The 12,337-nt window shown below is 41.3% G+C and overlaps 1 protein-coding gene across 2 annotated transcripts in view; it reads right to left on the bottom strand.

Moving 5' to 3' along the window:
- Nucleotides 1-235: 235 nt before the first annotated feature.
- Nucleotides 236-12,337, bottom strand: part of LOC116815084 (uncharacterized) — a 31,948-nt gene continuing 19,846 nt past the window's right edge. For both annotated transcript variants that reach the window (XM_075065879.1, XM_032763128.2), the window contains exons 3-7: nucleotides 7,160-7,301; nucleotides 6,848-6,939; nucleotides 6,166-6,292; nucleotides 5,817-5,930; nucleotides 236-5,458 (exon numbers count right to left, since the gene is read on the bottom strand). In XM_075065879.1, the coding sequence (XP_074921980.1) occupies nucleotides 3,123-5,458; nucleotides 5,817-5,930; nucleotides 6,166-6,292; nucleotides 6,848-6,939; nucleotides 7,160-7,301 (2,811 nt within the window). In that variant the 3' untranslated portion in view covers nucleotides 236-3,122. The remainder of the gene's footprint in view (nucleotides 5,459-5,816; nucleotides 5,931-6,165; nucleotides 6,293-6,847; nucleotides 6,940-7,159; nucleotides 7,302-12,337) is intronic.

Genomic DNA, 12,337 nt, shown 5'->3' with positions numbered 1-12,337 from the left:
GTCAAGTAGTGCTACTTTTGTTAAATCAGTCTATTGAGAAATGAAAAGAAAGGCATCTCTTCATTGATCTGTAGTCACTTCCCCTTCATGCCTCACACTTCTGGAACACTGCCCTCCATCCTTATGAAATCCAGTCATTCTGAGGCCCTATTCCCATTACAGCTAGAAACGTGATCTTGTAAGTGATTTAAGTTAACCAGCAACTAAGTTTGTCATCAGTTAATGAGACCTCAGATACCTCAGCTCAATCACTTTATTGATTAGCAATAAAACAGCATAATACAGAAAGGTCAGACGTAACCAATGTAGAGAACAGTCTTCCAGTGACTGTAGTTTACATATTTCTTGTGTTGATAATCAACCAATAATTAATAAATGAATAGCTAATAATGGATAGGAATTTTAATTGTGATTACGTTTAATGAATAGCCTTCTCTTAAATTTAGATTTGGTTAACAAGTCTGCTTTGAATGAATTTATTAAACACTCAAGACAGCACATACAGAGAGGTATACTATTACCCACACCTGTGAAGGGCCTTCTCTGTAGCTGCAGACAGTCTGGATCTTGTCTGCCAATGGTCTTACTTTCTTATGATTTCTTGTGGTAGTTATACCCTGGTAACTTTTCTTAGTTCAACATTCCAACCCTTATTTATTGCCTCCTCCTAGTGCATACTTTCCCATATTTTAGGGCTTGTCTCCACTTACCAGGGGAAACAATGTCTGGCGATCGATCCTCTGGGGGTCAATTTAGTGTATCTAATGAAGACCCACTAAATTGACCACCGATTGCTCTCTTGTCAACTCTGGTACTTCACCAGAACGAGAAGCATAAGGTAAGTTGATGGGAGAGTTTCTCCTGTTAACCTAGCGCGGTGTAAACACCACAATAAGTTCACCAAAGGTATGTCAACTCCAGCTACGTTATTCACATAACGTGCACACCTGGCCTTAAAGCTCTTTCCTCAGTTCCCTCTTCCTTGTAATTTTCCAAGTCTTTCAACACCAAGTAATTAATCATGGTTTATGGCCTTTTTTGGAAATTATTTGTTACATATCTTGCAAATATATTGCGGTTAGTACATTGCAAAAATATATCTTATATAAAATATGTCATCAATTACTACATTGTAAAATTCCATTCCTTGCTAGATAGCTTTTCTGACCTATTTTTAAGTGTCAACACCTGTGTCTGTTCCAATTTGTTTATACCGTCACATATACCCCAGTTGTTTACAACCTAGTTACTTCCTTGTTTTGTTCATACCACTCACATCTCCCTTACCCAGCAAAACATTTAGGACTTGCCATTAATGGGTAAGACATCTGCAAACAGATCAGTCTCAGTACCTCTCCATTCCTTATTTCACCAGCAAGCATAGCAATCTGTCACACATATTCTTTATACATTTTGCATAGCTGCAAAGCCTTAGGGGACTTTGTCTCATAAGCTAACAAATCACACTCAGGCTTAATTGGTTGCAAGTTAAACTGGGCATTTTCTGTTTTCCAGTTCATACTCAGCACTGTGCCCAAATGTGTTTTTTAGGAGTAAATTAGGAAACATTTTGGGTAGCTATTCCATAGAGGATAAGCAGCAGGTCCCTGCACCAAGGATTATGGGTATTTTTTTCAGACACCCTCAGTGGACTGTAGGATGCACAGCTCAGGGAAGGAGTAGCACTTGCATTACCAGTTATACTGGCCCAGTTAGAGTACTTGCCTTACGGGAGAAAAATCATGGTGTGCCTACCCACTTGGAATAGACTGAACTGCTGGGGATGGCAGATCCAGGTGAAGATGCACTTGTTGGCAGCCCATTATTAACCATATGCCTTTGAAAGTGAGCTGTATCTTTAGCCAATAGTGCTATAGCCAGTTAGTGCATCATAGAAAGCTGCTGTGAGGGTGGGGCAAGGCTGACTCACTCCTGTTCACCTGTTACCTTGAAAACTGCTCTTGCTAAGAGCTTGTCTACACGTGGAATTTAACTGGCGTAAAATATACCATTGTAATTATGCCTCTGTAACTCTCCATGTTGACACACTTATTCACAGGAAGTTATGCCATTATAACCGTACTTGCAAAATTAGACCAGTAAAACTTCCGGAGTAGATAAACCCTGAGACATGTTTAAAAAAAATATAGTTGCCTCAGTACCAAATACAGAGGTAAAATAACCTCTCTACTCCTACTCAAGATTCCCATTTATGCATCTCAGGATTGCATGAGCTTTTTTGGAGACAGCATTGCACTGGGAGCTCATATTCAGCTGATTATCCACCACACCCCAATTTTTTTTTTTACAGTCCCACGTTCCCAGGGTAGAATCCCCCATCCTTAAAGTATAGCCTATGTTCTTCATTCATACATGAATATATTTACATTTAGTCACATTAAAATGCATACAGGTTTTTTTTTTGCCCAGTTTGCAAAGTGATCCAGTTCACTGTAAATCAGTGACCTGTCCTCTTCATTATTTACCAATCCCCCAATTTATGTGTTATCTGCAAATTTTACCAGTGATCATTTTATATTTTTTTTCCGGGTCATTGATAAAAATGTTACAAAGCAGAGGATTAAGAACCGATCTCTGCAGGATCCCACTAGAAACACACCTGTTCAACAAGGATTCCCTGTTTACAGTTACATTTTGAAACATCTCAGTTTGCCAGGTTTTAATCCGTTTATAGAGCGCCATGTTAAAATACCCGTCTTCACAATGTGTGGAGGATGCCATTTTGTTCTGTAGTGTGTTCAGGGGCTGGATGGAATCATCCCACTCGCACAGTCATTCAGGAAGTCATATTCAGGGCTCACATAGGAATGCAATCCATGCATTGCATCCATAGATAGCATGCAGCTGCTCAACTTGCAAAATTCAATTCCACTCCCTTGAAATTCCCACTAACCACCCCCAAAACCCATTGAAAGATCAGTTCCTCTCCATCAGCTTTTTCCCGCTCCCACATCTCACTCCCATGATCATAAATAAGGCGATACTACCAACCTATCCTCCTTAACCCTTGTATTTTAGAATAAGTATGAGTGGAGAAATGTCTCACCAGAATCAAAAAAGTACCACTCCATTATTTTCTATCATTACAATTGTAGAACTATTTAACCTGAAGCTACATTTGCTGTATGGGGTTTCTTTTTCAAGTGGACATTTGTCAAGTGTTTAACAAGATTTGATCGGTCATTGAAGCTTTTCCCACATTCAGTACATTTGTGAGGTCTATCTCCTCGATGCACAGACAGATGCGTGGTAAGGTGGGACTTCTGAAGAAAGATTTTCCCACATTCAGTACATTTGTGAGGCCTCTCTCCCTGGTGTATTAACTGATGCTGGGAAAGGACGAACTTCTGACGAAAGCTTTTATCACACTGTGCACATTTATAGGGCCGCTCTCCGGTGTGGATCCTCATGTGTTTAGTCAGGGTTGATTTCCGCCCAAAGCCTTGCCCGCATTCAGTGCATTTGTAAGGTTTATCCCCTGTGTGGGTTCTACAGTGACTGGTAAAGTGTCCTCGCAGCCTGAAGCTTTTGTCGCAGTCGGGACACTGATAGGGTCTCTCCTCTCTGTGGATTCTCTGATGCATAGTAAGGTATGAGTACTCACTGAAGTTTTTCCCACAGTCAGTGCAGCTATAGTTTTTCTCCTCTTTGTGGGTCCTTTCATGTCTGCTGAGTATTGACCTATACACAAAGCTCTTTCCACAGTCTGCACATACATAGGGTCTCTCTCCTGTATGGTTTTTCTGATGCCTTCGAAGGTGAGCATGCTGGTGGTAGCTTTTCCCACATTCAGCACAGCTATAACGTTTCTCTTGCAGGTAGATTTTCTGATGCACGGAAAGGGCTGAGTTGCTACTGAAGCTTTTCTCATTGTCATCATTTGTGCTTGTTTGTGCTCCAGTGTTGGTGCCCTCATGAGCGATGGTGCTTTTCAATTTCTTGGAATCTCTCTCGCGTTTATTAGATATACTGCCTCTTTTGCCTGCAGGGCATCCCTGCTGCCTTCGTGGCATACCCTGACTTCCACAGCCTCCTCCCTGCTCAGGACCCCGGGGTCTCCCCGATAATGTCCTCTGTGGTTCTGCTCCTGCAGGCCCTTCCCGCTGGAGATTCTTAGCTTCATCTTCACTCATGATCCCATCATTAAATCCTCTAGGTTCCTCTTCTTTGTGGATTCTCTGATGTTGAATAAGTCTCTCTCTTAGGACAAATTGCTGGCCACAGTATGGACACTTATAGGGTCTCTCCACCCTGTGGACTATGTAACGATGATATACAAGGATTGTCTTCGCTCTGAATCTTTTCCCACACTCAGTACATTTATACGGTTGTTCCATTCTGTGACTCATGGTGTGATCTTTGAGCACTGAACTCCGACTGAAGCTTTTCCCGCATTCTTTACATTTATAAGGTCTCTCTCCTTTGTGAGTTCTCAGATGTATCTGAAGGTATTTTTCCTGAGTGAAGCTTTTCCTACACTCACTACACTTGTAAGCACCCTTTTCTGCACCAGTTTGATGATGCTTCTTCAGGAGAGAGCAGTTATTGAAACTTTCCCCAAGTTCAGTGTCTGTATTTGGTCTCTTCCCCATGCAGTCTCTATGCTGTGTGCTGGTGTCTTTGGATTTCCTGAAGCCTGTTTTGCTGCAAGTGGATTTACTTTGTCTCCAGTCTGGAGGGTCTCCGTGCTGCTGTCTCACCTTGCCCCTACTCTCACTGGCATCTCCCCACTCAGGGCACTGGAGTTTCCCCGACAACATCATGTCTGTCTTTGCTCCCGCAGATCCTTTCTTCTGGGGATTCTTGTCCCTGTTCTCACTTACAATCCCATCGTTGAACCTTCTAGATGCCTCTTCTTTGTGGATTCTCTGATGCTGAATAAATCTCTCTCTCAGAATAAATTGCTGGCCGCAGTCTGGACACTTATGGGGTCTCTCCGACTTGTGGACTGCGTAATGGTGAAGAACAAGGCTTGTCTTGTGTCTGAAGCTTTTCTTGCATTTGTTACATTTATAGGGTCTCTCCCCTCTGTGCAGTTTCAGATGTATCTGAAGGTATTCTTGTCGAGTGAAGCTTTTGCCACACTCACTACACCTGATGGCACTCTTTTCTGCACTAGTTTGCTGACAATGTTGAATAAGAAGAGAGCTGTTACTGACTCTTTCCTCCAGTTCATTGATGGTATTTGGTGTCAACCCAATATGGGTTACTGGGTGGGTGCTGGAGTCTATGGATTTCCTCGAACCTCTTTTGCTGTGAAGTGATTTACTCTTGCCTGGAAAGTCTTCTCTCTGCCGCCCCATTCTGTCCTGACTCTTGCTGACATCTGCCCCATCAGGGCCCTGCGGTCTTCCTGAGAACATCCTGTGCATCTTCACTCCCACAGCCCCTTCCTGCTGGGGACTCTCCTCCTTGTTTTCACTTGCTGTCCTGGTACCTGTTGGGAGAGAGAATCCAGATGGGATTCACTGCATGTGCTGGGGACAGAGGGGGCAGTAAAGGGATTTATCATTGATAACAGAACCTGATAGGCAGGAAGTATATTCCACCAAGTGGCAGAGGAGGGGCGAGTTCTGCCTCAAAGTCCCATCTGAGCCCTAAGAAAAAGGCTGAGGGAGGAAAAGGCTTCTGCCAGGGATCAGGCAGGAGAATTGGGAGCCAGGAGTGACACCTGCCATGAGGACAGGACATAATAGTGAGTCAAATGAGACAGGACAGAACAGGAAGAGTACTCAGCGAGTTTGTGGGGATCCCAGCTTTTCCAAGCCCCAGATCATTTCTCACTCATTCCTCACCTGTCGTAGTGCCTCTTGGGATTTCCCTTTCCTCAGAGCCCCGGAGATCTGGAATCCACATCTCTTCCCCTCGCTCCATCTGGGATAGCACATCTGGTTTAGCAATTGGAAATCCTGCTCATTGGAAAGAAGTACAAGCATCACAATGTGTTAAGTATTCGTCGATCACTTAACTACAAAGAACATTCCAAGATTTTCTTTGTTGAAGGGGAAAGACATAATTCATATAGGTTTATAAAAGATTCATGTATCACATTTTAGCAAGCAGGCTGTACGTTGGGAATGGGCTGTGTTGCTTATAAAAGATTTAGGCCATGTCTACACTACAGGGATTATAGCAACTCCTCACCTAACGAGATGAGAGTCTTGTAATTTTCCTGCATAACATCTCTGTAGAGGTCCTTCTGCTTTTCATCTAAAAGAGCCCATTCATCTTCAGAGAAGTACACGGCCACCTCCTCAAACGTCACTGGCATCTGAAACTACATGGGTCCCCCACTCAGCATCTCTCTGGTCTGGCAACAATCCCACCATTCAGGCACAAGCTGACAGCAAAGGGCAGAGCCATCACCATAAACGCAGTATTGGAGGAGGGGAAGGAATCCCATTTCCCACTATCCCATCCTCCTCCACACAGCAAGAGATGCCAGACTCAGCCTGCCCATCCCCACAGAGCTCTTAGCCCCAATCCACACCACTCAAGCAAGCACCTGGAGCCACGAGGGAGCCCCACTCAGCACATGCTGTTCCTGCGATAGTCTCACCACTCAGTCGTGGGATGAACTGCCAAGGATGAATCCTGACCAACTGGAGGGGCATGAAGTGCACTATTCAGGATGTTGGAGAAGCTCCACATGCACAAGGCACCTCCCAAAGAAAGGGGTGTGAGTATTGTATTGATGGGGAAGAAAAAGTTGGAAAGACCATTGAGCAATGGAGGAGCCGGGAGGAGGTGAGAGGAATGAGTGAGGACAGACAAGGAAGCAGCACGTCCCTGCAGGAGGAAGAGTACGGACCGTTTCACAACTCACCATAAAGCCGAACCTATGCAGCGAGGCCACCATATCCTGGTCTCCTTCATTCCCCTTATCATAAGGAACAAACAAATAGGGCGCAGGAAGATCTAAAGGATTACAAAGATACCATTAGAGGTACCCACACAAACACATATGCTCCTGGACCTCACGACTCTACTAGGAACAGGGATTCACCCAACCTCCATGTGCCACTAGACACCAAATGCTGTTCCAATGATTTCATATAGGCTGCCTTGGGGACTCCCCTCCCTGCTGTACTATCCATGCTCCCCAACACCACATGTATCTCCACACACAACTTATTACCTAGTTGCCGTGGATACTGCTGCTTCTCTCTGAGGTCACAGCTTAGTTGTGGTCCTGGGTGGCGGAACCTCTGAGACCTTGAGCTGGACAGGGGCTCCATCGTTTCAGAAATCCCTTCTCTTCCGATCACACAAACTGAGACCTGGGAAACGTATACATTGTTAGCGCTGTGTGAGGTAAAAAGGTATCATCTGAGGGGCAGTGACAAGTGGCTCTCAGATTCTCTACTAAACAGAGTTATTGAAAGCCGATGGGCCTGCCAAGCATATGAAAGGGGCTCTGTGTCCCCTCACATTTCCATCTTCCAGTTTTCACCAATATCAAGTTGGGTTCTGCACACTGATGACTAGAAGAGATTCCTCAGTTTTGTATTTCTTCCTTGTAGCCTTCTGCCCATACCAAACCTTCTTCTTTCCTGTGCTGCTTTTTTCTTCCTAGTGAACCCTTTCTGAACTCAGGTGATGTTACCTCAATTCTGCCTTTTATTTGACTGATCATGGCACCTAGGAATATCAGATCACAATTGCACTACTGCAGATAGTTGGCTCTTTTTATACTTTTTAATGAACATTAATATTATTTATTGGTATTACCCTAGAGCCCTGAAGTCCTAGTCATGGCCCAGGATTCCATTGTATTGGGTGCTGGACAAAGAGAGAGAAAAATGACATTCGATTCCCCAAAGAGCTTCCCTTGCAACATAATCCCTCTACATTTGGGGGCATCACTCAAAGAGGTATCCAATTTTCTCATGAGTATGAGTTAACAGAATTTTATTTAATGAAAATTTTTTGTTCGAACCTCGACCAGATCCAGATTTAACTGTTCCTGTTTCAAGACCCTTTTTAGACCAAAACAAAGCTTAATACCCGTGCTCTACATTTTCTAGTGTACTTGTCTTTTTGGTAGTGAGGGATTAGCTCTGGTTTGATTTAATTGAGTGCTTTTCCCATAAGGGGTTCTAGCCATCATCACATCAGAACTGTTAGGTTACCTTCAGCCTCTGTGTCAGATAAAGCCTTGTAATAGGAAGATGCTGAACTCTGGAGTAACATTAAAATACCCAAAAAACCATCTGTTCTATATGTTTCTTGTTAAATGAGAGAGCCAGTCTATATTATTTACCTGTGTCCAGCTTCATGGTTCAAGATGTATTTGTCATATTCAGATCAAAAAAGTTTCGATCCTCAAAACCGAGGACACACTTTATTTTACATTGATCATTTGGACAAAGGTGCCTGTTTGCTAAGCCATCTCTTACTTAAGGGGTAGTAATTTCCAAACCATGCTAGTATAACCAAGGTATGGACTAAATCTTTACAAATTCCCTTGCTGCTTTTGTCTGAAGACATTGGCCAGTGGGCAACAATCTTTAATTTCCCATTTCAGCTAAGGAGAAAATTTTGATTACACTAACGAGTTTAAAAGCAACGCAGTCTGTCACTCTCACTTCCATAGCCTCCTAGGGACTGTCAGGAAAGTAACGCTATGTCTACACTCCACAGACTATGCTGGAGCCCAGCATAGCCCCCTAGTGCAGACGCAATGTACACTGACAGAAGTGTTTCTGATGGCAAGTGAACACCTCCCCGAATAGCATTAGCTATGCTGTTAGCAGCATTTTTCTTTCGGCATAGCTGTGTTCACAATGGGGTTTTTGTCAGCATAGCCATGTTACTGAAAGTGTGTGGTTTTTCAGCCCCAACCGACATACCGACGCCGGCATAAGTTTTAAGTGGAGACCAGGCCTTAGTTCCTCTTTTAGAGTACAACCAACTTTTGGCTGCACATCCAGAAGTGTAGCTGGTGCTCTTGCTTTTCACTGTTTCTTTTGGCTGGAAGATGTTTACCTTAAACTAAACTTTACAGAAGCAAAACATAAAGGGATAGTTCCAATAAATAACCCCCAAATTCCTTGTTGAATGTAATTAATACTCCAATTGTATAGAGGTTAGACTGACTTTGCATTCACAATTGGAACTGCCAAAGATAAAACTACCTAAGCATAACATAGGATCTTTTAATTTCTCACTTGCATTTCATAGAATTATAGAAATGTAGGGTGGGGAGGGGCCTCAAAGGGTCATCCAGTCCAGTCTCCTGGGCTAAGGCAGGACCAAGTAAACCTGTTAGACCATCCTGGACAGGTGTTTGTCCAACCTGTTTTTACATCCGCCACTGGATGATTATTCCAGAGCTTAACTACCCATCTTGTTAGAAAGATTTTCCTAAGACTACCGGACCTAGGACTGATCCCTGCGGAACCCCACTGGATACACACTCCCACTTTGACAGTGGACCATTGATAATTACTTCTGAGTAGGGCCTCTCAATAATTTTTGCATCCACCTTATAGTAATTTAATCAAGACCACATTTCCCTAGTTTCCTTATGATAATGTTATGTGGGACTGTGTCAAAAATCTAAGCAAAATTGAGATATGTCATGTCTACTGCTTCCTCCTATACATTAGGCCAGTAACCGTCAGCTTTCTTAGTGCTAGATCAACAACTAGCATTAAAAACTTTAACCTTTTACTAAAGGTACCAAGGAAAAAAGGAAAAAACAATTAAGCAATTTGAAATGTAAAGTATAACGCAAGGCATTCATTTCAACTATATCCCTTATTCCGTTTTCCTTTAGCTGTAGAGAGTTTTTAGAAGAGGGGAGAGGAATCTTTTAGATAGTGCTAAGGATGCTAACAACCTTTCTTTTTGTGGGAGAAGAGAAGAAGTTAGTTGAAATGGGCTGAAGCTGCTGTTTCTGTTTTTAAGGTCTGCTCTCGTGTCCGTGAAGACAGAACAAGACAAATGCACAGAAGAGGGAGAGGAAAGACAGGACAGACAGAAAATGCAGTTCTGTCTTGCCTGCTGACTTTTAGTTGCAATCTCACTGCTGGAGAAACAGAAAAAAAGAAAGAGGTACTTGATTGTGTTTTAAGGTTCGCAGATTCCTCATCCCAAAATTGGGATTTTCAAATCTTATTTGATTGGATGCTACAAAAATCACATTTGAACCTTTCTGATGTTAATAAAGATAAGAACTTACAACTCACTTTATTTGTAGCTTTATTTGGCTTTGTCCATATCGTTAGTAATTTGTATGAGGTGAGGTGTTGTTTTTTGTTTGTTTGTTTTTTTGTTTTTTTTACAGGCCAAGAATGACTAACTGTAACTCTAGTGGGGGAATGTAGACAAGAAAGGTGTGTGTACTTTGGCTAGTTAAAGCTGGATAGGCTGGGTTGGACTGGAATTAATGGTGAGGTTTTAAAATGTGGGAATAGGGGAAATAGCTTGATTTCCTATTAAAGTGGGTTGCTTTGGAGTAAAACAAAAATTTGGTTTTGTGACAGGACACTTTAAGGAACCGTATTGGTACCTCTTTTGATTGGTAACCACGCAAAAATGGCTATTTTTAGCATAGGTTACCCTTTATATTGGAATTTTTTACTTGGTCAGCCTTACCAGGCACGATGATGAATTTTGTAAAAAAAAAAATTACTACAGTTTACACAGAACAGTGATTGTCTTAAACACGTTACACCTGTAGATATAGGCAGGCCCTTTTTTAGAGCAACAGGCCATCTGTGATACTTTTCAGGTTTGAGTTCAAGTGTGATAGACCACCAAGGGAGGTGCATTAACGTGTTTCCTATAGATGTCACCTTTGAGATGACCTATAGAATGGACAGCTACCAATTGCCAGTACACGTCCTTGTCTGGGTTAAATACTGGTAACGAGACTGTGAATCAGACATACAAGGATCGTGCCATTATATAATTTTTTGAAAAAGAACCACCGTTTTGGTTAGGGTGAGATGTTATTGATCCCATCTTGTTTATAGCACCCACTGATAAATGCCGGCATGAATTTAAACATGTGGACTGGGGTTTTTTTTCAGCTTTTGAAAACATTTGGGACAGTACCAACTTAACAGTTACTCATTTTTAATTAAGTGAGGAACCTTTTTTAATTTTAAGGATTATAGTACTAGTGATTCCATTTACAACATCTTTTCCATATGCGGAGCATATATTCATCTTTTTTAAGTGTTGATTCCTGTGCTGATTATTGTTTTAAGCGATTAGTTGATTAATTTTATGTTGGGTTTTATTAAATAGTTTGGTTAGGTTATGCATATTATAAACAGTAAATTGCTTTTTCTGTGACAATTTTTTTAATTTTTGGATTGATCACTTGTTTGGCTCTTTTTTGTAACACAAAATTTATATGTTTGTGAATTTTTAAAATATTCGCTTGGTTTTAAATTGACACTTTTGAATTAAATAGTTCTGTTAGGGATTTTAACCTTTTAAGGAGATTTAAGCTATGCTTTTTCTAGAGGTATACAGTTTATGGAATTTATTATCCATTCCCAACAGAACAATATTTTGCACTTGTTGATGTGAATAAAATTGCAGCCTAAGTTGTACTGAGAAAAAGGAAGGCACTTTGGTATGCTGACAATAGCTAAATTTTTCTAAATACCAATTAGACACATTTAACACTACAGGAATATGCATAAACCTAACCTGATTACTTTTTTATTATGGGTGTTGTGGTGAGACCACTAGCAGGTTCTGGGTTTATTATTGGACAAGTTATATTATTTGGTATTGGATTATTATAATTATAGTTAATAATTGGATTTTGAACCTTAAGTTCAAATGTCACATTTAGTACATTTTTTGCTTTCTGATTTGGTTTGAAAATTAGCTATAATGAGCATTTTATATTGTTCTTTATTTTTATATTTATGTTTATATAAGGTTAAACTCCCCCCCTCCCACACAAACACCATTATTAGATTATTATAAAACTTAAAAAAAAAAAACCACACCATTTGTAAGGTATTCTGTGTTTTAGGGAAGTTGAATTTGTTGGTGAGGAGTTACACGTTTTACATTCTTCCCCCTTTGAGTTATTATTTAAAGGCCAAATGTTTTTCCAGCACTGGATGGCAACGAGATAACTTTAACCAATTGACATTTAAATGTGACATTTTTCCCTTTAATTTCCTTAACCTGGTGTAGAGGACTGTGGATAAGTTTTGGGTTGAGTATAATAGTTCGTTTCTTTTGTGTTAGTATGTTTTGTTTTACATGCTTAGGCAATTGAGCACAACAGTGTAGTCTGGTTTTATGGGGTTGTAACAGTTTAGTTCCAAATTTGTGATTT

Source organism: Chelonoidis abingdonii, chromosome 4, assembly GCF_003597395.2.
Source record: "Chelonoidis abingdonii isolate Lonesome George chromosome 4, CheloAbing_2.0, whole genome shotgun sequence".
Lineage (NCBI taxonomy): Eukaryota > Metazoa > Chordata > Testudines > Testudinidae > Chelonoidis > Chelonoidis abingdonii.
Note: the sequence above shows the minus strand (reverse complement) of the source record. Positions and strands in the feature narration are given on the sequence as shown.